The sequence below is a fragment of the Pyxicephalus adspersus genome, chromosome 7 (assembly GCF_032062135.1).
Source record: "Pyxicephalus adspersus chromosome 7, UCB_Pads_2.0, whole genome shotgun sequence".
Classification (NCBI taxonomy): domain Eukaryota; kingdom Metazoa; phylum Chordata; class Amphibia; order Anura; family Pyxicephalidae; genus Pyxicephalus; species Pyxicephalus adspersus.
The window spans coordinates 48842019-48869707 of NC_092864.1; the positions used below are offsets into that span (position 1 = coordinate 48842019).

The window sequence follows — 27689 nt, forward strand, 5'->3', positions numbered from 1 at the left end:
CCACCAGTCCAGACTTTGACCATTGAGAATCTTTTTTTTTTTAATGTAAATTATTATTAAGCGTTTACAGTTATTACAATAAAAAAAGAACAAAGACACAAACCCCATTGAAAATCTTAGGGATGTGATAGACAAAACGAAGACTTTATGCAGAGGTCCTACCCTCTAATCATCAATTCAAGATATTGTCAAAAGCCTAATGCATCTCTGGTCAGAAAAAAACATTTTTGACTTTGCATAAGCTAATTGAAAGGACAGCACAATGTATGCATACAGTAATAAAAGCTGAAGACGACAAAATGAGTGTGTGTGACCTTTTTTGGGCAGGCGGTGTATAAGGCAAGTTTGTGGTTTTGAGTTTGATTATGTGATTGGTTTAACTTGAATTGTACCAATTTGCAATTTCTTTAATCGTATGAGACTTTGGAACAGACATAATACTTCAATGTGGTTAACAAAAAAAAAAAAAAAAAAAACAGCTTCTGTTTAATTTGCCAATTGCTTTCTAGCTGACTAATAGTAGCACAAGGTAGCAGGGGCATTGGGTGGTTGGGAGTGAAAGGATTTTCCACCATCTATGGAGTCATGTATAAGGTCTCCCACATGTATTGTTATTATTATTGTAGCCGTGGACAGTTTCCCTCACATTGGCTGGTGGTTGTCAAGGACAGCATCTCGGTCTCCTGTTAGAATATTCTTAATTCTACAGATGGAAGTGATTCTTCACCCCATACCTGCCCAGTGACCCCACTCTCATGTAGTAAACTACAATTTGCTGTCAAAGTTCCACCACCATCATTTTACCTACCTCACTCTATCATTGGCTTGCTATCATGGGCTTTCAATCAGTGCAAGGAGAACATCAGGTACACAGAACGCGATCTACTCGCGTTGCTTTTGCGATCTAGCGGTAGATTGCGATCCACCAGTTGGGCACCCTTGCTCTAACCTATCATGGGGATAAAACCTCCCATCCAGCACCTGCAGTGAATCTGCACCTTTGGGTCTCTTCATTTTCAGAAGGAGCCTGTATAGATGAAATGCATCAGATGCAATCATTTTTTTTCAATTTTTTCGTATAGGTGAAATGAATCAGTGACGCACATTTCTTCTACTCCTGAATAGACCAATATTCTAACAGTTTTTACCAAAATTACTGGGACTTAAACCCCTATTCTCAAGGGGTTAAAGTGTCATTCTACTACCAAGATTACACTTTGAATATAATCTATGTATAGGCACATGTTTACCTTATGTTCCAAATAAAAAAACATAATTATTTAAATGCCAACTAAACCCCTACTTTCTATTCTCTGAAACTTTCAGCCCAGAGATATTACATGTTCTATATATCCAATGTTCAGGTGAGGTAGGGGATGGCAAACTCTATTCTGTACAGGGTAAACTACTCCATATTTGATAAGATAATACACACAACTTCCTAAAAGTGAACAACACAGTCAATTAGATGCTAGGTATGATATTTGATTGCAGTTCAAAGTGAGAATTAAAAAACAGCACAATTTTCCACCAAACCAAAAAACAAGTGAGATAAAAGGCCATGGCTGGAGATCCCATCTTGTTACAATAACTGTGTCATTATATGCCACTTATTTTCTAATCTACCTGTCACATATCACTAGAACAACCACGTGTGCTTATTGCTAGCCCATGTGACACAACCAGAATCCAGCACAATATTAATTCATTTCCAGCAGTTCACAAAACAATTATGGGGAAACAACACCACACTGAAAAATAATATATTACCTATCTTATAACACAAAACTGTAATATTAAAATTGAAGTGGTCTGAGCATTTCTGAAAATAACTCATAGATCACAAAATTGCATTGACAAACAATCTGAATGAACAGGAAATTGGAAACATGATGGTTGGTTGCTGTTAATACTATGGGAAGAGAAGATAACTGAGATATATCAATAGAAAATTTTGAAGGAAAATCCAAATTAACAACTTCCAATGGTAATGGCATGATGATGTGGCAGATCTACAGGGGGTTATATGGGGCATATATATATATATATATATATATATATATATATACGTACCTTTGGTCAACACTGGAACTGTTTCTTACTTTGTGAGCCCTGAAGAACTTTTATGGCACAATGTATTATTCTTTTTAATTACAATGTAATGTGGGAACTACTGACATTTCCAAATAACATGACATGTACATTTTAATGTCAGACTCAAATTTTGCTTTCAGCAACTTAAAAATGGATTCAAAGGACAAACAAGAACACATCTTGTAAAAACAAGACATAAAATCTATTTTTAAAAGATTTTATTGAGATAATTTGAGTACATTTTGGATAATTTTGATCAAAAACAAACCACGAAGAGTATATGTGTAAAATGTGTAAAAAGAAAAAACGGTACAAAATGAAGCGCGTGTTTTAATATTTTATACGGTTTGCTAGATGAGTAATCCTGGTTTTCTCTTCCATAAATTGGCATTCAATATGAATATATTATATATATTATTATATATGAACGTCTTCACCATCAGCCAATAGGTGTGTTGTATGAAGAGGTTGCATTCCTCCTTGTGGCCCAATGACTGCCAGGTTTTAAGAGTCACTGCTCAATACAAACATTACTAATGGAATGACACGGAGACTCAGAAGTATAGTTATTGATGAGAAAGAATCTGCAGGAAGTCATAGGGTCAGGGTCATAATGTTTCTTGTGCTAGGGCCCTATTAGGAAAAATATTGTCAAACTGCTTTAAACCTGTGCCAAGAGATATAAATATCAACTGAAACATTAATGTCTAAAAATATTAGTTCCATGGAATTCTTGCTGAATTATTGGGCTTGATTTATTAAAGCTCACTAAGACTGGAGAAGATACACTTTCATCAGTAAAACTGGGTGATCCAGCAAACCTGGAATGCATCTGGTCCAGGATTGAAAACTTTTGTTGAAAATTAGCAAATGATTTTAAAAAATCCATTCCAGGTTTTCTAGATTATGCATGTTAAACAATGAAAGTGTATCTTCTCTAGTTTTGGAAAGCTTTAATAAATCAGGCCTATTGGCTTCAAAACCTCATTGTGTCATTGACCTGGAACAAGCATGTTAGGAAGTTCTGTTTTCCTGCATGTTTGTTCCAAGTAAGGAACTATAAGTGCTAAAGTCAGTGGATCGGCATGACTCCCATTCAAATGGCAGGAGGTGAGTAATGGCAGCACTAATTTATCTAAAACAGATTTTAAATGAAACTTGAGAAAACATGGAAGCTACAATTGCTGAACTATCACAGTGACAACCAGGCAAACATGTTGAGGTTACCACAGTTTGCCGAAAGCTATGTGCAACATGCTGCTGGCCCCTTTCACCACCAATGTTAATATTAATAAACTGTATTTATTTACCACCAACATATTTTACAGGAGGAGGAGTGACACAGGAGGAGGAGAGGACCCTGCCCCGAAGAGCGTAAAATCTAAGAGGTGGGGGAATTTTGCAGAGCCTTTGTAATGATGAGGTCATGGGATGTATAATCAGGTATATAATGAAAATATAACGGTTCTGTCTAGTTATTTCATTTTAATGGGGGGGGGGAAAAAAGAACCAGTGATGAAAAAAAATTCTTTAATGAATACAGAGCAGAAATAATTTGTGCCTTTTATATCTACAGTCAATTAAACCTTTAAAAAGTTTCCCTTTGCACAGTTTGAATCAGTAGGAAAATATAAGCTTTTGGCTGCAAATGGTAGCAACATTCTTTGTTATTCAATACAAAACTCAGAGAAAATAAATTCTCTGCATGGATACCATGACCAAAACTGGTTAGCAGTATCCATAGTGCAGTAACAGATCTGATCCCAGACAATCAGAAGACTCATAGTACAGAACACTTTTAGTGTTCTGTACTATGTACTAATTAGTGCTTAAACCAGCTTGGTTGCCAGTGACAACAATTTATCAGCTTTCACCTATATGATACTTTTTTTTTCTGGTGGAAGAAGTATTAACATTTAAAATAAGTTGCATATGTATGGTTCAGTTCCTTTGGTTGCCATGCTGTACCACATCAAAAGCTCCTATTTCCATATTACATCGGGGCACAGAGCGGTTGTTGCCATCCAGATGATCTCATTACTCAAATATTTGCGCTGTTTAGATCCATATAGTTTATAAGTAAAACCTGTTAATAATTATTCAAATAATAAATTAGTATGCTAAAAAGTATAGCGAATAGGAATGCAACCCGTGGCTACTCAGCTAACAGAACTACAATTCTGCAACACTTATCACAAACTTGCAGAAATTATGCAGTACGATTTGCTGCAGAGATCAAGACGACTGACCTTTGGTTTAAAAGGATGGACATGCAGGCTTAAGTCAGTTGTTCTCAGCAAAGAGGGGCACAAGCATGCAAGCCAGTCTCAACAAAGCTTTTTTGCCTGGGAATATCCAAGACTGTCACATATAAAAGAATCGCTTGATATAAGCATTATTACCTGGATTAGAAATATGTTGTCATTGAATACCCTTAGAAAGTCTCTGTTTAAAGAGCCATCAAGGTTCATTTCCTATGTGAGCTTCTTCTGTGAGCAGTCACACAGAATAATATCATAGATTTTCTTCAATTTAATCAAAATGATTGTACAGATCTGTTTTTAAAAAGATAAATATATATTGAAAAATGAATTTTATATATTTTATTAAACACATTAATACATAAGTAATAACTAAAAGAATATGATATTTTAAGAATATATTCATATTATAATATTTATCATTTAAATATACCTAATACTAATAATGGTAATAATTATACTAATATTATTTAACTAAAATAATTTGACAGCTATCTAATAAACCTTACATCTAATCACAAATTAATCTCATTAAATAAAGGAAAAAAATGTGCAGTGCACCTACTAAACAAGCAACTATCAGTATACTGAAATTGTTTTGTTTCCTAACTATTATAATAAAAAAGAACCCTCACAGAATATTTTTCTAAAACTCAGATAAATTAGAATGTTGAACATGGCCTGATCACTACTAATCTAATCAGGTGCAGTCATTGGAACACTCAGACAGCAGAGTATTTAAAATGAAATTTGGCGCGATACTTTCCTAGCATTACATTTATTACTGAAGTTTGCAGGATCTTTATTGTTCAGTAACAGCTGCATAAACACAGTTTATTTCAGTTTGTAGTAAATAATACTCATATAGTTGTGGTTGGCAGTATTCAAGCCTTTTAATACTGTAGAACTGGTACAATAAGTATAGGATGCCGTTTTCATGGCTGATTTAATATTTAAAGTTGAGTGTAAAATTTAATTTTTTTTTTCTTCAAAATCCCTTTAAAAATGTTGGGTTAATTTACAAATAGATTTGAAAACCTTCACACAAAAATTGTGTGAATATCTTTATTTTGTGTGAAAAGCAAATAGCTGATCAAGTTGAGCACTCATCAGTAGATGAAAGAAGTAAACAGTAATTAGCTTTTCACATGATTGGATAATTTATTGTTTGAAGCTTCTCCTCAACTCCATTAGCAAATGAGCTTTGATGTATTTGTTTTCATTTTTTTCATATATACATTTTCATATATTGTAAAAGAGATGCTAAAAGTTACATTTAAATAAGAGAATATATATATATATATATATATATATATATATATATATACACACACACACACACACTTATTTAGGGAAAAAATTTCAAAATGTAACTTTTACCAACTTTTTTACAGCTTACAGGAAAACTTGTAACTGTTATAGCATACATTTATTAAAACCACAAAAGTTTTCTGTATTATTTAAAATGATTAAGACAACTACAATCATCTTCCATTAAATTTTAAAATGTTTATTTCAATGTACATATGTGCTTGCCTCCTTGATAGATCATAAAGACATTTTGTAAACAATGGAAATACAGTAACAGAATAATAAGAATAATAAAAAATAAAAACAATTTGAATAATGTTCTATTATATTTTATACATTATTTATTCATGCAAACTGTACTAAAAATGAAGCAGTACAGTTTGTGAAATGTTGAATCCAAACATTAGAAATAGCTACATACAGACGTGGTGACAAATGAAATGGATTAAGAACAAAATCATTTACTTATTTACTTGCCGAACACAGATGCACATTTTTTTTCTAATATTAGAACGAACACCATTCACCGAGTACAACTTCTCTCCACACTTGCGCAAAGTTTAATTTACAGTTGGATAAATTTATATTACAAAAAAAAAAAAAAAAGAAATGTATAAATAACACGATTTTTTTTTCTCTTTCACGATCAGTAATTCACAAATAAACTATAATTTCAACAACCAATAAAAGATAAAGCTTTTCTGCAGAATTCACATTTTATGCAGCTGAAGTTAATTGGCATTAGACACGGTAGAATGTACGATATGCCTCTTCAGCTCAGAAATGAACTAATCACAAAAAATAATAATAAAAAAGGTAGTGCATTGTCCTCAGCTTGGATTCCTACAGTTTCATTTAGTAATTAATTCATGCTGACTGCAGTAGTACTAAAATATGACAGATCCTATGATTAGGTCTAGTTTGCATTTAGAACTCAATCTAAAACATCATTTAAATATTTTTTTCTAGATTAAAATACTCAATTCAGACAGGGTACATGACATTTATCATGAAGAAGGTAAAAGAAAGAAGTCATCACCCTTATAGGTAAGCTGCAAAAGTTTTGATTATATACAAGAGAGTTTTGCAAAGTGATCTAAAGTCACCTGAACACCCTTCTAGTATTTTTTTCTGAAATATTGCATTGTGAATTAAGATCAATAATGGCACATTGAGAGGTAGGATCGCCAACAATCCTACATGAAAAAAAGAACAGTATTGAGGTTTGTTGGGTTATTAGCTTGTAAAAGTAAATTAATTATTAACAGCCTCTATAGAATTCCTCCAGAGCCAACAGCCTTTGTTTTGTTTGATAAATAGAATATAGTAAAAGAATAACATGATTTTAGGTAGACCCAAAGAGTAAAATTAAGACCTTTTTGTAACATTTTAACTATGCATGACATTGTAAAAAGAAAAGAAAAGGGGACAAGGCATTAGTGATGGGGCTTCAGCCTGGAAAACTTAAAGCCCAACTCCCAAAAAATTCATAACTATTGTACCCCAGAAGATTAGAAAAAAACTAGAGAGCAAGTCTTGTGATACTCTCTTTCTCTTGAACACTATCCCCTGCGGTAATTCTTTTCCTGCTACTAAATGTCACATTGTTCTAGGTGAAATTGTACTCAGCATCATTCAACCTAGAAGACAGGGACATCCTTTCAGTGCATGGTGTCATGACCCCAACCCTAACCGATGGGGTATACCACAGCACCCTGAATACACATACAATAATGCAGAAAAAGGCAATGCATCATTGATGTCCACTTATGGTTTGAAAACCTATGGAGAAAATAAGAGTCCCTTCATGGGACTGGCCTGATGTTATCTGCAAAAAAAAAAAAAAATTTAGCTGAGGGGAAACCTTTGGGGACTGGAAAGTTTTGCTGGAATGGAAGGTGGAACCCAAAACTGAGCTTTAATGAAATATGACTGGAAACATCATCACCAGACAAAGAAACATTTTGTGTTCCTTTACATTTTTTATAAAGTTTAAATAAAGAGTGGTTATGTCCCCTATGATGAAATCAACGCTGTCCTGGTTAAAAAAAAAAAAAAAAAGTTGGCGAACTTTCGTAGAGAACTTAGCATCCTGCAGGCAACATTTATTATGAGAATGTGGAACTTACAATCACCATTTCTCCCAGAACGCGCTACATCATGGAATGTTTGTTAACAAATGAAAGAGCAATTTTAAGCCAGCATCACATCGAAGGCATCTCAGAACATTCAAGCATAGTTTGCTGGCTTAATCTAAGGACTTCATTCGCTCCTTTGTAACCATCATCCTCCTAAACTACTTACACACTCACAACAAAAAATGTACATTTCCAAGATACTGATTTGTTTATCCACAAGAGATGTATCAAAAGTTTGCTACAGAAAGATGATAGCGTTTACACAAGAATTAAGTACAAGTCAGCTTGCAAACACAGTGACCAAAATATGTTTCAAGTTATCTAATGTACTGTTGGATTTTTAAGTTCTTTTTCTGGCAATTACACTAATATTTAACATACGTCGGGGGAGCCAGTGAAGCACATAAAGATGTGAATTTCCATAAACTATTCTACTGGTTACTAATAAACTAGCACTCCACAGTATGAATTATAATTACAATTTTTTTTAATTAGTTCTCTAAATAAAGTAAAAAAAAAAAGGCAATGGAACTTAAGAATTGCACTTAGACTAGAACCTTTTAAAGAGCCAAGCATCTTTCATTATCAGGTAAATATAAAATAAAGAAGTGACTGTCTCGATGAAGAAAGAGTTTCTAAATGTTAAGTCATACTTCATGTGCAAAAAAAAAAAAAATTACAAAGTTCTACCTTTGCCATTATTTTTTTATATTTGTGCAAAAACAGTAAAACAAAACAGAACAAAAATCAATTATATCTAGTGCACTAAAACATAAGTTAAAGGTTGGAAGGGACTATGCAGAACTTTGGTATAAAATGTCACATAAAATCAGTATTACCTTTTCTCCTGCACTAGGTCTCAAAAGATGATCCCTATTGCTTTTAAAAGAATATTTAACAATTTTAGCCCCACTTTAAAAATATTTTAGATGAGAAAGTGACAGGTAAATAGGGGGGAGCATAATTTTGTAAATAAATATATTGTCCTATTGTGGATTCTGTATAAAAAAAATATTCTGAAATAAAATCTGGCCTTTCATAAAACTCCTAAGGAGAGCAAATGGCAAGTAACTCATTGCTTACTTGCATCAGATATGCACTTGAGAGCTGTTTACTACAAGTGAATGAAAAAATAGGTTCATTGGGAAACGAACCTAAAAGCCAGAAAAATCACCTAATTAAAACTGTATTTGAATGAAAGAAAAGGTCTTAGATGCAAAATTCTGCAAATATACCTGGAAGTCACAACCCACTTACAAAGTGCCTCTGCAAAAAGTATGGTCCCACCATGATAATACCAGGGCTTATATAGAAAGTGACTACATTGAGAACAGACTTGCTAGGAGGGTACTCCAGAGTACCTCTGCTTAAAAGGTATAGCACGCATTGGAATACCAGTGGTACCGCAGACAACTGAAGACGACTCGTGCATGTACCAACTAAGCAAACAGAGAAAATGGCAAGATCATCAATGTATAACTAGAATTAGAGGTGCATGTAGAAGGACAGTTAGCAAGTGCATTAAAAAAATATTTTCTGACAATCCAGCCCTAAGAACCAGTAAAAGAACCCAATTAAAATCATTTAGTATGAAGCTTTTAAATGCTATTGCTGGCTCCCAGGCCGGAGTGCTGGGGGGAAACCTTTTTTCTATAATGCACTTTTCCTCTCTTATAATCACCAAAGTATGGTAAGAGTTGGTGCAATTAATAGGTTTGCAATCAACTTCCTGAAGGCTGAGGAGGAGGAGGTGGGGCCACGGCAACTTGTGAGGCAGCTGGTTCGGTGCTCTGGTCTGCCATCTGGGTGAGAACAGATGTTGCTATTGCTTCTGCCACTGAAGTGGAACTCACACCATTGGAAGTGCTGAGTGAACTGTGTTGAATTGCTTCGGTCTGTGGGCTGCAGGGCATTGAAATGTCTTCAGAGCTCTCATCTTTTTCAAAGTCTAGAAAAGGACAAATGAAATTAAATGAGTCGGAGGGTAGACATATAAAAAGGAAAAGCAGTTTATGAAAACGGACAAAAATAAAGGATATCTGAACGCAAGACTAAAAATGTAGTATATTATGTAGTATATTATGGCATACCAGTCCTTAGATATTGTGGCTGCATTGATTTTTCAGGGTGCAAAAAGTAAAGAAAATACCTGTTGATTTTGGCAGAATTGCAGTGTCCTTGTTACTTGCTGTGAGATAAGATTGATTTTGCTTTCACTTTATGTTTCTTGTAAACTATTAGGTTTGAAGTTCAGCCTGGGTGACAACCATGGCTTCTTCTATATATAGAATGAAGTACTGGCACCCCATTTATAAAGTTTTTATATACAGGATCATCAAGTGAAAATAAAGAAAAAATAATAAGGCTGGTGATTGAATAACCACATTGCAGCCACAAGGACAATGAATGTAAAAACCAGTTTACCATGCCTGGAGGTGTAGAAGCACTTTGCCTGGGAGAGGCTTATTGCATGGTTTCCAACCACAAGTGTGAAAGGGGCCTCCAAAAAGTAAAAATGAATCCAAAACTAATCCAGCAACACCACCAAGAACTAGTAAGCTATGATATATTACTTTTTTGTTCTGTCAGAGATATAGTTCCGTCACTCAAATTGAAAAGCAGACTGCGGAAGCATAAATTAAACACAGGATTTTGTAATTTATACCCATCTCCATTAGCCACAATGTTGACTCCACTAAGTGGCAGCTCAGAGTCTGTGGCAGCTGCTGAAGTCCAAGATGGGGGTGCCCAGAATTAACTTTTATCCACACAAGAGAAACTTTTACATGTGACATTCATAAAATATGTTACATGCACATAATATTTATGGGAAGAAATTGACGAATGATCTTGCAGTAGGGTCTCTGTAAGAATGTGAAATGTTTGGCACTAAGAACTAACCAAAAGGATATCTATAAAAACTATATATGCTGTGGTGCTAATTTAAAGTGATCCTTTGCTATTTCTGATGCAATGCCATCTAAGGTTGAGTGCATGTGGGTACATTTTTTTTTTGAATGATCATCAATGTAACCAATTGCTGGATATAGTTACACATACACAGTGTAGCATGTGGAAGTGGCCATTTACCCAAGCATGGAGCATTGTGCTATTAATACCAAGTACATAGAATCAATTGAAAATTCTTTAAAGAACATTTTTAAGGTAACACTTTGTGACAATCTTTCTGTAGCAGCTGTGAACATTCTGTGTAAAAATCGACTTTACCTTTTAGGTTGCTGTAATATTTTTAGCCTACTGGTTGTACTATGAAAAATCATTTCATTTAATCCAGACAATAATTGGACTTGACTTTCCAGCTGTGAACATCTAACTTCTGAAAGGTAAAGTGCATTCATATATTGCGGTTTCACAGCTGCTATCTAGGGACTGCTAGAGCATGTGCATGAAAAACTGAGAAATAAAGGGCATCTCCTAAGTAGAGCTACTGTAAGATGACGTAATATGTTAAAGCTGAACTTCGGCCTTCCTTCCTGTTTTGCACAGACTCCTTCTTTTGTACTGAAATTGCTTATTCTGATTTAATTGCACAGAGAAGTCAGATTGAGCGTCATTTCCTAGCTGGACGGTATCCAGTATTATCCAGCCCTCTCAACCCTTTTATTTATTTGATCATAGTCATTTCAATCATAATGGGCCTAAAATAAATGTGTGTATTATCTAGGGTGGTCTGCTGATAAATTCAGTCTGCCAGTCTAGGAATCACACCCCCCAAACATCAATTTTCAAAAAATGTTAATATTTGCATGAGCCAACTTAGGAGCCTAACCAAAGCATGCAACAGAGCTGGGGGCTCCTGAGATAAGTATTGAAAAAGCCTGCTGTGATGTTTTCAGGAATCGATCTACAGCACTTTGTCGGCCTCTCTAACTAGACATGATCTGCCTACATTGCTTAAAACAACACAAAAAGCCAAAGATAAGATCACTTGGTCTAAAATAATGGGGGTAGAGAAAACAAAAGGACTTATTTAAAAATGCAATTTCTATGCAGGTAGGGGGGAACCAGGAAAAACAAAATATAGGCATTTTTAACTTATGCTGAATGGGGAAGAAGGAAAGTATGAAACCAGATCTCTGGGATATCAATAAATCCATGTCCACACCTACCTTCCACCCCTTTGTAACAGCTTGCAACAAATAAAATATATAAAACCTATTTATTCTTATCTAATACCAGGACCATGTGGTGCTAAAGCCCAGCCTTCTGTTTTATTACCTAGTGTGATTCTGATGTCTGTAGCAAAAGTCCTTTTAAAAACGGTTTACAAAATGAGAAATACAGAATGTGACAGGCAGGGACTGGCTAGGATAGAAGGCTCTACAGCAATGTATTATATGTATCCTAGATATGAAGAGGATCCTTTGGGATGGGGTGGGGCTGGTTGTACATTTTTTTGCCCAGAGACAGGCTTTAATCATATCTTAGAGGACAGAGTTCTAATATTTTTACTTGCCACCAGTTGAAATTCACACACTACTGAGCTGGGCTCCTGCTGCCAGAACCCAAGGTACCAGTTGGTGAAAAGCTTTATTAATGTTTCAAGAAGAAATTATTTAGTTTTGCATGGGAACAAAGTAGATCTGTGAATGGGAGTCAACTAGGTTGAATCACATTTACATTCATATAATAAATTTGCTAAGGAATTTTTAAAATTTTAAATAGGCAAAGGAATGTTTTAATCAAAATTGGTAGGCTGATAGAGTGAAAAAATAATTGTGCTATGCATGCATATTTATGTATTTCCAAGTTTGGGATAAGTGCCTGCTTTAAATATTAACAGATTTTCTGCACTGGCTGATCTATAAGCATATGGTACTGCTAGGCCACACACCAACAAAGTAAATATATTTATAAAATTGGTACATTAGTTTCTTCCCATATCTCTGACTTCCATTCTAGGCTGGAAACAACTGGAATGAAAGGTCTTCTTCTGATCTCTATTTTATAATAACAGGAGGAGGTTATGTTCTTGAAATTTTCTAGTGTAAATAGTTTTTAATTCAACTAATACAATATAATTAGAGATGTGATGTAAACATGCGTTGCAATGATTTTGTGGCAAATAAAGATGATTTTTCACATTTATGGGGCTGCCTTTCCATTAAATAGCTCATGCGATGTTTCCAACACCTGACTGTAATGGTGTGCACTCAGGAGAATAAGCACTATTTAGAGTCTAAATGCCACCAGCTGTTCCAGAGATGTACAAATTAATTGGGCTCAGGACACGAAAAACATCCACTATTGCATACGCTGAATCTAATAATTTAGCAATTCCGAACAGATCCTAAAAAGATAATTAAGACGCCGAAGAAAATACATCACTGTAAATTGTAGATGGCAAATGTGCAAATTGCTCTGCCAACCAACAAACATACTGGAATTGTAAGATAATGATGATGATGTTTTAACACATAAAAGAGTTAAGGCCGATTGCTGCTGGGTTCTATAGAGACTAGCAATCATGATCGGAAGTGTTATTATTGAACACGTTTTCTACTAATGTCCTGTATAAAGGTGGTTATAAGGACACCCCAACTTTTCTAGCAGATGTTCTGATCTAACCATTAGCACAAAGGATAGATGCTGAATAAATGGCAAATACTACCACTACCATACTGGAATAAAACTATAGCTGCTTTCATTTATAGAGCACCTGTAGTTTTAGGCAAATGATTAGATAGGTAGATAGAGCCAAAGAAAAATAGGCCCTGTTATATTATTTTGTATTTAATTTATGAAGGTTTTAGTGAATTTTTAAGGATAAAACAATTAGAAACTGAAGCTGTCAAGTTCAACAATACAAATAAACTAATATTACTGGCTAAGAACATCTAAGTACTTGTGCTTGTTTTCAGTTCCATTCCCACACTATACAAAGTACCTTAACTTCTTGTAAGCCATGATTAAGCCATTCCTCTTTCAGGTACCAAACCATGCCTGGTATTTGATTTGGCTTGGAATCCCACCTGTGATTTAACTGGGAAACACTGGAATCCTAGTGGAATCTTGGTGGCCAGTAGAGACTATGGAATGATATCTGTCATATTAAATAGCTAAAATGCAGCATATTTTCTGTTCATGAATGATTTTTAATGAATTTGAATTAGTCTTTAAACTTGCTGGAAAATTAGACTATTTCAGGAGAATCACAATATAACCTTCTATTCTTCGGGTAATACTTGCTCTTCTGTGCTGGGCCAGCATCCCTCCCTCTCCTAATCTCACTAGATAACATTTGTTCTAGTTGTGTCAGGGGAGGAATAAAGGAGAATACTAGAAGTGTTTCTCAATTAAGGTGCTTTGGAATCATAAAGTTCTTCTAGAGGTTATTAGGGGTTCCTTGAGAAATGAGCAATTTGTGCCTATCAGGTCTGTTTAGGTGACACCAATGACCTATTTGGTTATCTGTAAAGGTGACATTCTTCCCACTGGCCAATAATGTAAGATGCCGCTTTCCCACTTACCACCATGCTATTGTACTGCTAGCTGTGTATATAGTAATTATAGAAGTGGTTCCCTGAAGACCTGAAAGTTATTTCAATGGTTTCTCCATGTTGAGAGACGGCATGAAAGGCTGCTCTGCTTTAGAGTGCCATTTGAGTGACAGTTCAAAGCCTGCCAGGGCTGCTGATATCCAATGGTTGAAGCCACCAACAGTCTCAGGGCTTTTCAATGTCCACTATATATATATATATATATATATATATATATATATATATATACATACACACACACACTTTGTCATACCGTATAGCATGTGCTGGGGCTCTGTTGATTAACATTTTATTTTGTGGCCAAATACCAGAATACAGTATTTATAACATGCAAACCAATTCCACAATATGACAGTGCGTTTAGCCATAATAATTGCACAATGCCACAAATATATTCACAGACAGATTAATACACACATGGCTTGTTTACAAGTATATGGGAAACACATCAAAGACAAACAAAGCGTACAATGCCAGATCTTGGGAACGTCTATCTGACATTATGTGGGTTTATCAGATGTAAAGGATAATAGCCTCATCCTCCCTGCAATCATTGTTAATACCAATCTCCAACATATGCCTATACCCATCCAATTTACTGCAAAATGTTATTCCGCAGCCCTGTCAAATCACTGCGCATCCGTGGAGTAAGATTTATCAGCTCAGAAATGACAAAATCAGCTCTCTCAATATATATGGCAAATGGAAAGTTGCCTTTACCGCTCAATTCTTTTAAATTAAAAAATATTGCCTGCTCTGATAAAACAGCTTAAAATGACTACAAGTAAAGATGGAGGCTATTAAGTTTTATCGCGAGCACCTGAGGAACTGTTTGCATGCAATACAAAATGTTTCTTTATCCTCCTGAATTACTGACACTGGCAAATTAAAATGAAGTGCTTGCATATGGCAGGGACAATCTTCACATTTACAAATATCCCGGAATATCATTAAATCATAAAGGAGAAAGCTGTGGGTTATATATTATGAGTGTTGCCTAATGCATTCCCAGCTTTGTTATTTGTTACAAATTTGTGTACCAGGGACAAAAATTGGCCATTTATTCAGCAGCAGCAGCTGGTTGGAACATTGTACATCACAGCCAAAAATGAGGGAGAAAGAGAAATGGGAAGACTCAATTAACCTTCCAAATGTCACTGAGGTGACTAGTCACATCTTTATGTTAAGACATGTGACAACTATTTATGCGCTGTATATTGCATTTGTACACATGAGGATGATGTAGGGATATTCACAGATTGGTTAATGACACTATTAAAAGGTATAGTGCAAATTCTAAAATTTAGTAGATGTTTTTTCCATGTTTTATCAAATCCAACTAAGAAACAAATTTAACTTATGGATCTGATTAAATTAAGATGAGATTCACACTGTTGCAATGCATTTTACTTTTAAATGGACTTCCTAGTGCCCTAAAAAATGCAATTCATTATTTGTAGCAATGCAGCACACCACAGCTCATGGCAGTGCATTACAGGGTACAAAAGTCATTTATTGGATACCACTTGTGTACAAATAAAAGGTCACGTGAGTTCAAAGTATAATACACTGGTTTTCTGGAGGTGCGAGAGTTTGTTAGAAAACAAGTAATCAGCATCATAATGACCAAGCAGCTATAAAAACAAATCTTAGATAAAGAAAAGCAGAAAGAAGGGTTGGGTCATTAAAAAAAAAGGGTAAACATCTTCCAGAGCACCACCAATCCATTAATAAAAAATGTAAGGAGGCCATTTTAAAAAAATATATATTTACTGTAACATAATAGGAATAGAACATAAGACAGAATAAGGCACCACTTCACTTCAGTCTACAGAACCCTGTTTATTACAGCCAACGGTAGCCAACGATCAATTGTACAACCCCAACCCAAACCTTGATATATCTGGATTTTATGAGACAGACATAAAGATGGCAATTGATCAAGAAACTCATCAAACTTCATATGGATTTTATTCAAAAGCATTTGGGAGACACATAAAACCCATAAAAAAACATGTTTATTGATTTAATAAAACAGGGTATCTGACATTTCCTCACACATTCCCCTGGGGGAATCTTCCAGGTACATATGTTTCAATGGCAGTAATTGATTTCCACCAGTGAATGTCTGGGGGAATGTCAGATTCTGTGTTTTATAAATAGAGCCCAAAGCTACCTCTATGATTGGCAGTCAGGCAACACTGGCTGTAACCATTAGAACACATCTTCACAATGAACATAGTGGTACTAGCATCATGTTGAAAAGTCATTTTCCCTTAGCAGGTACCAGGTAATTGGTCAGGATTAAAAGCAGGATAACCAGTAAATGACTAATCTAATGCAATCCCTTCTCAGTCAGAAAGACATCTGAGAGTTTTTCACAATAACGGTAAACATACAGCCAAATGTACACCAATGGTAAGAACCTGAACGTCTTACTATGATGAGGCTTCCTATTTCAATGTAACTGAAAGACTGTGACACAATTAAAACTATAGATTCTATCCAACCTGAAAGTTAGAAGAATCTTACCAAGTTTGGGTTACAAGCTTCAGATGTGCAAAAAAAGGACAGACTAAACCCAAAACTCTTGCAGCTTTAATTGCAGTCAAAGGTGGTTCCAGCATTCCTACTTCTTAGAGGTAAATACTAACCAGGAATGAATACCAACAAGTTACATTTAAAAAAAACAAAAAAAATTGTACAACAACAAAAATCTTTAAACTGTTAAGTATGTTGTATAAGTTAAAAAGAGTTATATTTAATTGTTTTTCATTCCAGGTATATAACACCTGAAATGTAGAAAAATCCAAGAGTGTGCAAGCTATCCTACTTACTTGAATGAGTCAGTGAACTAGTAAATTGTTTACAATGACTTTATGACACCCATCAAGCCAGACAGCTTATAACAAATGGAAGACAAGATGACACTCAATAACAGTGCCCAAAAAGTCGGTGTAGGGTAAATGAAAGTAAGCATAACTTTTGCTCATTTGCAATCTTTATTTAAAAAAAAGGTTTCAAGTTGTTTAGTTATTTTCCCTATGCAGGCACACCTTAACACACATCTATAGCCATCAATACGCCAGCTAGATCCAACCAACAATGCCTATATTTGGGCTACACTTCCATTACATGTAGGAGCCAAATGTCAGCTGGGAGCTATAACATAGGTTACCTCTGTACACACATAACTGAAATATTATGTTTTTAATTCAAGGCATAGAAAAAAAAATAAAATTCTAGGCACCATGAATCCCAAACCAATTTAAAAAATTACTGTCAGATCCACATTCTTAAAGCTTTATGCATCTCCCAGACAGTGGAGAGTTTTTTGAGTGTGTTCTGCATAAGTTAATCATACTATACACCCCATAACTGAAACACAACAGCTTTAGGGGGTTTCTACATACAGTACCAATTAAACAATATTCACTGTGAGAAAAAAATACACAATTGTTTTAAAGCTGAAAGTGCTAGGGACATACAGTAGATTTAATCAAGTGCAGCAAAAAATATATCTCAGAGAGTGAATTAATTCTGTTGAAAACAGCATCTAAATGTAGGGAGCAATAACCTTCCCCTATTTTCAATATTTAATGTTAAACACTAGAAGTGTATGTGCGCCTCCCTGTATTAATAGAAGCGTGGTTCATTTTGGCAGTATTTCACCGACGTAGCCCAAGGCCACGGGTAATGGAACATTACTCACTATGATAGCCAGATTTCTTCTGCATGGCGGTTACAGGGCAATCTTTATGAGCCAGAAGAAGCTGTTTCAGCTGTGCCACTTCATTTCTCAGCAGGGTGACTTCATTCTAGAGGTAAAGGGGAAAACTTTCTCTTTAGAATCAAATGGAAGAAGTTCTCAAAGTTCACAGAAAACTACTAACATCCTTGCAGAGAGCTATTCCATAAAAGTTTATTAAAGCATATATAGAATATGACTATACAAAAAATGTACCTATTTCCTTAAAGAGGGTTAATCTACACCAAGACTGAATCACTTTTCAGCTTATTCTACCTCATAAACTCATGTCAGCAAGTGAATTCTCAGCTCCTCCCACCTGTCAAAACCTTTTTGACGAGAGTTCATTGCCTTTGCTAAAGTTCTTTTACTTTAAAAACTTTTAGTTTAAATTAGCTAAATACTTTCCAGGTGCCTCAAAAAAAAAACTCTTAGAATGGTTTTCTATAGAAACAAGCCTCAGCCATATTAGATACACCCATCCCCTGTATCTAATATGCGGTATGAGGAGGACCCTTGCTCTCAATGTGGAAGCTGGGGTTTCTCTGCAGAGGTCTTACGCACCCTCCTGCTGAGTCAGACATATAGGTATCACTGCTGACCAGAGAGCTATGAGTCAGCATGGGATTTGGCAGACTTTTGCCTAAGAATTCATCACAGATAGCAAAGGTCTTTCTCTGCAGTATGCTAGCAGGAAACAGGCTTTAAGGCATTGCACTACTTTTTTTTAAGCCCTTGTAATGTATTTCGCTGTTTTAAACACCAAATTTAATTGGGCTAAGGTAATACAATATTATTGAGGGGCAACCAAGTATTATTTAAAAAAAAAAGTTTCTGGGATGGCAAAATGCAGTCTTCTCACTTTTACGTTATTCAGCCCTCTTCCATCCAATCATAAAAAAACATCAGTTTTGTATAGATGAATACATGTTTTATTGCTCTGTGTCAACTGAAATGGGCAAAGGTACCAAAGCATCTGTATGATTGCCCATGTCTACTTACCTTTCAAGTACAAGAAAAGGAGAAATGGCCCATTTCCATCCAACCTTTCATTAGGCCATCCCATTAATGTACCCCACAATGTTCATACATAAAGAAGATCATCATAAAAAAATACACCTTATAATTCACAAATACATATCTGAATCATTTCACATAATAATGAAGACACCTAAGGGCTTGAACATATATACTTCATCTTCTAGAAACCATTATCATTGCATAGAAAAATAAGAAACAAAACTAGTGATCTATAATGATATATGATGAAAAAAAATATATATATATCGCAAAAAACAAAAAAAAATTTCACCTTCTCTAAAACAAATTTTATATACAATCCCTGTTGTGTCTTTAAATGCATATTGAGTGCTCCAAAATAAGATCCCGACTGTTAATATGGGCTTTTTTCCTATATTGAAGATAAAGTGATGGGCAAGTACTTTGCAAAAGCTGTAAGAGATGCCACTGAAGTGAAGACAGGTTGTTAGAAAAGAAAACTACTGGAAAAATGTGTGAATCATGTGTTGACGCTGTGTGCATTTTTAGTTAAAAGTTGCAAAATGGTATTACATTAGCCAGAAACAACACCCAACAAGAGGATAGTATTGCAGGCAGAGATGAGACTACCCAGAACTTTAGGTAGGACTTTTAGTATTAAATGAAGAAAAACATACATAAAATTAAAAATATTTTCCTATAATTGTGCATCCATATTCAGGAAAACTCATACAAAAACCAGTAAAATGCTTTAAAAGTGTAGTTATTACCTAAATCACAAGCACACAATGAGGTTACTGCCTCCAGTCTGTTAGAATTTGTACTAAACATAGCAATATAGCCAGTACTTTAAATGCATACTTTAGTTTTTTTTCTAAGTAGTAATTTTAACAAAGAATCCTGAACTAAGGATCACCCATAAATTCCAAGTTGGTTAACACCTTCTGAGCCTGCACAGCACACATTGCAATGCAATTAATACAGTGTATTTCAAAGAATACTGTTTTTTTATTAGGGCAAATATGGCTTAGCTCCAATGGGTTAATTTTCACATAAAATCTTTATGAGCTGTTGAGAACTGGCTGCAAAGTGAAGGTAAATCATTGAAGAAGATGGCAAATACATTGCAAGTGGAATACACAGTATAGGCTAAGTAGTAAAACTAATGCATTAAAGATTCAGTTTAAGCATGGACAGAAATGAAAAACTATTTAATGTACATTTTTGGTGTTCTTTTGCACACATTTTAAAGTCTGACTATTTGCCCCTTTCTGATCAATTTCACCTAATAACACAAGACACAAAATGGTCAGTTTTACAGATACTGTGTATAATTTGTTTTTAAAGTTCTCAAAGCCTTATCATCAGCAAAACAAATTTCGATTTTGTTTGTGAGCATATGCTAATTGTAGAAACAATTGAAGTGTAATTATTTCACAGCTGAATGTAGGCAGAAGACAGACTTTCAACAAGCATGAACCATTACATATTTAATTCAATAAACTTTAAAAGCACAATATATATATATATATATATATATATATATATATATATATATACACATACACATACATACATACATACATACACAATAAGTGTGAGGTGCAGATTGTAGGTGATAGATCTAAAAAAACATTGTATTGGTCTCAATCTGATACCAATCTTTCCATGATGACATTACCTTGCAATACTAAATACTTTTTTTGCAGCTGTGTAACAAGCTTTTGTTCCACTTTTTCTTTGCTTGAAGTGCTGGTGTAAGCATGACAAGGCCCACATTATTATTATTATTTTTTTTATTAATAAACAGTATATAGCACCAACATATTACACAGCACTGTACATTATATAGGGGTTGCAAATGACAGACAGATACAGACAGTGACACAGGAGGAGGAGAGGACCCTGCCCTGAAGAGCTTACGATTTAAGTGGAGGGGGAAGTAGCACACAAAAGAAGCGAGTTGGGTTGGAGAAGGGGTTGGAATATTGTTTTAGTCCCAGTTAAATCCATATATATACCCATTCACACTATCTTTTAATATGCAACATAAAATAATCACAAAAGTACAAAGAACACACAGTATGTGGAATAAGGTCATTATGAACTTAGTTATTTGACAATTAATGTGACTAACATGGAATGAGGTGGAGTGTGATATGGTAGTAACAAATACTTATAGTGAACATCTGCCCATGCTGGAAAAAAACTGAGTTCACTTTACTTCAACCCTTCTCAGAAGCATATACTTACTTTATCTTCACTTCTATGCCATCAGGAGAGATGTGTGAAAAGTCCTAATTAAGCTACAAGCCACTGGAGGTAAAGCCTGACCATGGCTGCAGTCTCCACAAGTGACAGTATTGATTGGTCCACTGCTGTCACATGGAGTGGGTCACATACTCCCAACATATTTGGAAATATCAGATATTTCCTTCAGCTCCAAGAGATAAAAGGATGTTGGGGGAGAAAAGAAAAGTAAGAATGTGCTGATGAGAAGTGGGGGATTAAATCAAACCTGTTGATATGACCCGAAGATGTACAGTTTTTCTAAACCTACAAATATGAACAGAAAAATATCAAATTCTATCCAATGTAAACATTCTTCTGTACACAACACTGTTAGGCATAAAATAACTAAAGATACTGAAAATAACTTCTTTACTAATAAACTGACTAAACAAAATATACCCAATCTCAGGTCATAAAAACACACAGTTAGGATTGTATTTTTCAGGGTCTACCTTGAAACGTATGGAATAGATGAACTGCCTTTCACCCACGCCAAGAACAATTATATCATTACGCGCAATGTGAGCTAGTCGAAAACTGTTTGTGGTCTCCATTGGCACACGAAAGGCAGACCTCCAAACGTATTACTTTTACTATCAAATGCAACGTAAAAGTAATCATGGGTCATTACTGCCCACTATGCTGATCAGCTCTGCCAGCATGTCAAGTGAAGAGTTATTAAGGAAAGCACAGGATTGATTAATGTGCGCACATAAAGAACGCTTTAATTATTTCTGTGACATTCAATTTTCTTTACAAGTCATTCTGTTCTTCACAGCCGACGATTTTGCTGTTGGCAGAGAAAGACTTTGTTCTCTTGAAATCACCGCCAACGTGGGCATTTTAACCCTTAGTGGCTCACTAGTGAAAGGACAAATGCAAGAGAATGCTTTATACTGTAACCATACTCCATTAATTCTATATAGGCAGTGTGTGATGGAGCAAAGGCTGAAAAACAGAATTGGGTCTGCTCATCAAACCTGGAGCACAGAAAGAATAGGCTTATCACCTATGAGAACTAAACAGATATCTGGTTGGTTGCTAAGGGAAAAGGTTCTGCTATCCACCGCACAGGTTTTTAGGAATCAAACATTTTTGGTAGAGGGCTGCGGTGCTTTCAAGGCACAAACAACAATCAGTACTAATACTTGCTTTTCTTATCTAGATCTACTGTCTTTCTGGAGGTTGTTTGAACCAGGCTAAAGGGCTTTTAAAACACATAACCTTGGGATCCAGAAATATCAAAATGTTTTACAGATATAACATCTTACTTCTTACAGTTTCTCTGTGCTTTTGTCATGGCCGGCCCAGGCATTACTCCTTTAACCTTTACCTTGTAAGTGTCTGTACTATAATCATATTTAGATAATGCCAGTAAATAAAGGAAGTATCTACTCCACATACTTTTTTGATTCAAATATAGCACTGACAGAAACCATAAATTACACAGCTCAACAGAAATTTTTTTTTCATTGCCAAGGATTTAATATATTTAGTGTATTTCAGGTCTGCTGAATCCAGAAGGTCATTGAATTGGCTCTAGTTGTAGATACTAGGAATCGGAACAGATGATTTTACCAACAACAAATGTTTACACAGCATATTATTATCAATCTTTATTTACAAGATGTTTTGCATTTGATATAATAAATGTAGCATTATTTTCATGAAACTTTCATTTATTCATACATTTTCTTTTTTTTACAGAAATATGAGTTCTTCAAGATGAAGTTGTTTAAATGATCCTAATGTATTTTGCTACATTTGTGGTGAATATTCTCAGCAAGAACTGAGAAGAAACATTACAGAATTTGTGAAGCAAGCATAACTTGGTAATAAACTGGGGGACCAAGAGGAGTATTGGTCTCTCCATATGGTATGCAAAACTTGTAAAGTGTCTATGTCAGAGAAAAATGGAAAACTGAAAAGTTTGAAATTTGGTGTACCTATGGTATAGTGAGAGCCCAAAAATCATCATAATGATTGTTATTTTTGTGCTGTGAATGTAAAAGGTTTCAATTGTTACAAGAAAAACAAGTGGGAGTATCCCGATTTGGAATCAGCAAGATGACCTGTGCCTCATGGTGCCGATGTTCCCATACCAGTGTTCAGTACACTCCCTGATTTTCCTGTATCCAACATGGAGGATGCACAGGGTTTGGAGTGTAATCCAGGAGTTAGCAGTGGAAGTGAATATTAAGGCAGTGTTTCATCAAACCAGCAGTTCTCCCAAGAAGTGCTCAATGATTTAATACGTGACCTAAGTCTGTCAAAACAAGCATCTGAAATATTGGCATCCAGGCTAAAAGAAAAGAACTGTCCTATAAATAACGGTTTATAGGACACGAGAGGTGACCCTCCTACCACATTTCAGTGAAGATGGAGACTTTGTGTACTGTTGTAACATCCCTGGACCAGTAGCCCATATGGGATACCAGAATACCGAGCAGAAGACTGGCGGCTTTTCATAGACAGTTCCACTCGAAGTTTGAAATCGTTTTTACTGCATAATGGCAACTGCTATGCATCAATTCCAATTAGTCACTCAACAAAAAACTTAAAGAAGAAAATTATAATATCAAAATAGATTTACAAAGGCTTTGCTATCATGAACACCAATTGTCTAAAAAGTGTTCATTTAAAAATAGTGAACTTCCTACTTGGACAGCAAAGTGGATACACAAATTACCCATGTTTTATCTGCTTGTCCTCGATAGGTTTACCTCCTATGTTAGTCAGAAAGATTATCCTAGTAATTTGAACAGCATTCTAAAAACTAACACGATGCACTGCAGTAATACGAGGGAATTTTCCTTACCTACAGCAATGTGATGCAATTCTTCTGGAAATTTCAGAAGATAAAGCTGTAGAAGCAAATGTTCAATCTTCTCTCCAGACACTGCCAGACAGCGTTATTCCTAAAGCTGTTCTCAAGTTATACTAACACTTCACATTTTACAAATATCCATTCAGTGGGCCTGATTTTTTAAAGCTCTCCCAAAGCATTTGTTAGCAAATAGCACATGACTTCATGACTTCATGACTGCATGACTTCATGAAATCCACTCAAGGTTTGCTGGATCACCCAAATTCACTGAAGAAAGTGTATCCTCTCCAGCCTTGGAGAGCTTTAATAAATCAGGCCCAATGAGTACAACCAAGACACTAAATACTTCTGCATATGTGAGGACACCTAATATTCTCTAGGACTCTTAACAGGTTTGGCTTTTTTATCATGAACTTCTTAAAAAAATTGCTTCAAAACTGTAGACAAACATTTTTGTGTTGTGTTAAAAAACCCAAGAATGCTTTTTTTCATTAGCAAAACCTCCCCAACTGCCAATAACCTCAGTTAAATTCTATATAAAGACAAATACCGGTACCTTGATATAGCGTTGCAGAATATATTGATACAACTTGGAATTCAGTGGTCTTTCGGTGAATGCAGAGCTTCCAGGAAGGACTCCACATAATTATAGTTGCTCTACAGTGGTTCACAATGTGTTTTTCATGTTACTATAGAGTTTTGGTTTTTGCCAACTATATAACCATGTACTCTTACCTAAAAGAACAACTTATATGTTATCTGTTCACTAAACACTGTTCTTGGCTATCAAGCATCCTTTGTAATATTTCTAACATTTATTAATGCAGCAATGTTTTCTGTAGAAGTTCTCCATAGTAAATTCTTATTAACTCTATTTTTGATCAATGGTTTTCTTGTTGACTCAAATTTATGGATATTATCAAGCAAAAAGAGGAGTATCAACTGCTAACAGTTACTTTGCCAATGATCTCAGGAGGATAGCAGCTACTATCTATAGTAGAAGCACTTCTCCATGAATACCCTATCTTGTAAGCTAAGGACAAATGGTGACTCAAGTCTTTAGAAAAAGAAAAAACATTTTTTTTTTGTCTTAAAAGCTTCAGGAACTCTGTTCTAAATAGGAAATGTTATGCCTCAAAAGAATGTTGTGAAGATCCAATCTTTTTTTATATATACAAAATGGTCAATTAAACCTAAACTGGCAAAGACTGGAACACAACTCCAATGTCCCTCTTTTTATGATATCACAATACTAGAGGTTCACATGACTACTTCAACAATGATTTTCATTGGTTATAAAAAAATGAGTGGTTAGGAAAAATGAAAATGTCAAAGATATTTAGATATTTAATAAAACTGTATTTATTAATATACCACAGATGATGAACAAATTATAATCTATTCAGAGAGACATCAGTAAATGTCCCAAGGGTTTGAAACTCTCTATATTTTTTTTTATATTATTTACAAATATACTGTGCTAAGCCTAAGGCCTGGAACAGACAATCAATAATTTCCTTGGAAATTATTAGTGATTGTTTCTAGTAACAGTAGCACTGTTCTACTCTATGCAAAGAGGAGGGGGATAGGAGAAGCAGGGGGTGCACCAATGCGTCCTCCCTATATTAAACATTAGTGGTCATTAGCAGTCTGTGGCTTAGTGATCCAGCAGAGAAGATAGTTAAATGGCATTGTGGGAGTGCTGTACTAGCACTAGAATATAACCTGTGATGATCACAAAAAAATCATCTCAAGTGGTAAAATCTAGTGTCTGTATGAAGATCCAAATACCCACAAATAAACTGGCCACTTAGCTAATTAATGTTTTGTAATGCATATTTTATTATTTGCTATGTATATTTTATTATTCTGCATTTGAAGAATATTAGGTATTTATTTAACTGGATATGTTTGCACAGATTAGAACTAATACAATATTCTGTTCCCCCAACATCTTACTCCCCAATGCTATGTGTGTTTGACCTCCTTACACTGACACTTCAAAACAAAGGGATAGTAAAACAAAAGCCCCTTACACAGCTGCAAAATAATAAAGTATTTATAACTGCAAGTGAATGCCTATATGCAAGACAGATCTTCATAAAAACATGTCAGCATATGGGGGGAAGGGGGCATTTTTTGTAAACAGAACCCTTCTGGCATCCATGTAGAAGAAAGACATGCCAGTTCATTGCCTATTACAACACATTAAGAAGACTTTTTTCCAGCTTTACTTCTAGTAAGTGATTTCTCACACATAAGGTAAGCATTGTTTAGATGTGAACACCTGTAGAAATACACACTACACTCTGAAGGGTACATCAGTGTATGGTTTCCATAAGTGTTCCCTAATAAATAAATATCTGGAATGTATACATTACAGCAATTTCACCCAAGTGACCTCAACACAAGGCTAGCATAACAATTCAAGCTATTACAAACTCCTAATTGTAGCATCTTACATCAAATGTAATGCATTATACCTTGTAATTGCTAATTGTGTAAAATGAACCAATCAGACATATGACTTTTTTCTTCTAAAAAAAAAAAAAAAAAAAAAAAGAACTGAACAGGGCATATTTTTCCAGAGTAGGGATGACAGGGTTAATATAAGGCTGACTCTTAAGCAACCATATGGCTCTTACATGATTTCCACATTGTGCTAGAATTTTTATTGGCAACAGCTTGTCTGCGTTTCTCCTTAAGGTTTGTTCTGCTTGAAAACCGCAAAGGTTTAAATTAAAACGTCCTATGTTCTCTTAAGAATTTACCAGCCTCCCAAGATGATCATGTGTTATGAGAACATATCTTTAGGTCTCTTGACTTATCCCTTTAGAGGCCAATACTGGAAGTTTGGTATAATCGGTCTAAAGTTTCTACAATGACTAATAATGGTGCGGAACTCAACAACTGCAGAAAATAAAGAAGGACACAACAGAAAGGTCTGTGTCACCACAGATTACATATTTGCTTTATATAGTAACATCTCTGCTTATTTGAAATGTTTTTTTTTTCTTTTAAATGTAGCATATTCAATCAAATTTGTTACCCCACTTGTCAGACAGACTTGTGTTATCACAAAAAGCCTACTGGACAATGACCACTGTTACTGTTTATTATCACTGCACATCCAATCATATTATATAGCACAACCCTGGCTATCGTTTGTAGTCTGGCATCCAATCGCATTGACCCCCTGAGCAGAGTGCATGTGTATGGCCTCCCGGCCAATCACCATTAATGTTTCCTCACAACAGAGCTGTTCCTCATGAAATCTGACAGTAATATGTCAGAGCTATAAAAATACAAGATAATAATAGTAATAAAAGTTACAAATCACTTAAGCAATCTTACAAACTCTACATATATTTGAATGAACAGTTTTACCTGCCAAAATGTTTGTAATTATATGTAGTCAACTTTGGAATCCATAAACTTTGTCAGACAGCATAGTAACTTCAGACCTCAATTTTCTCTGTTATTGCTAGGCAATATAGT

At 35.0% G+C, this 27689-nt stretch overlaps 1 protein-coding gene across 6 annotated transcripts in view; it reads right to left on the reverse strand.

Annotated features, from left to right (window-relative positions):
• Positions 1-5844: 5844 nt before the first annotated feature.
• ATF2 (activating transcription factor 2) overlaps positions 5845-27689 on the reverse strand; it is a 61907-nt gene continuing 40062 nt past the window's right edge. For all 6 annotated transcript variants that reach the window (XM_072418372.1, XM_072418370.1, XM_072418374.1 and 3 more), the window contains 2 exons: positions 18038-18143; positions 5845-9752 (listed from right to left, as the gene is read on the reverse strand). In XM_072418372.1, the coding sequence (XP_072274473.1) occupies positions 9526-9752; positions 18038-18143 (333 nt within the window). In that variant the 3' untranslated portion in view covers positions 5845-9525. The remainder of the gene's footprint in view (positions 9753-18037; positions 18144-27689) is intronic.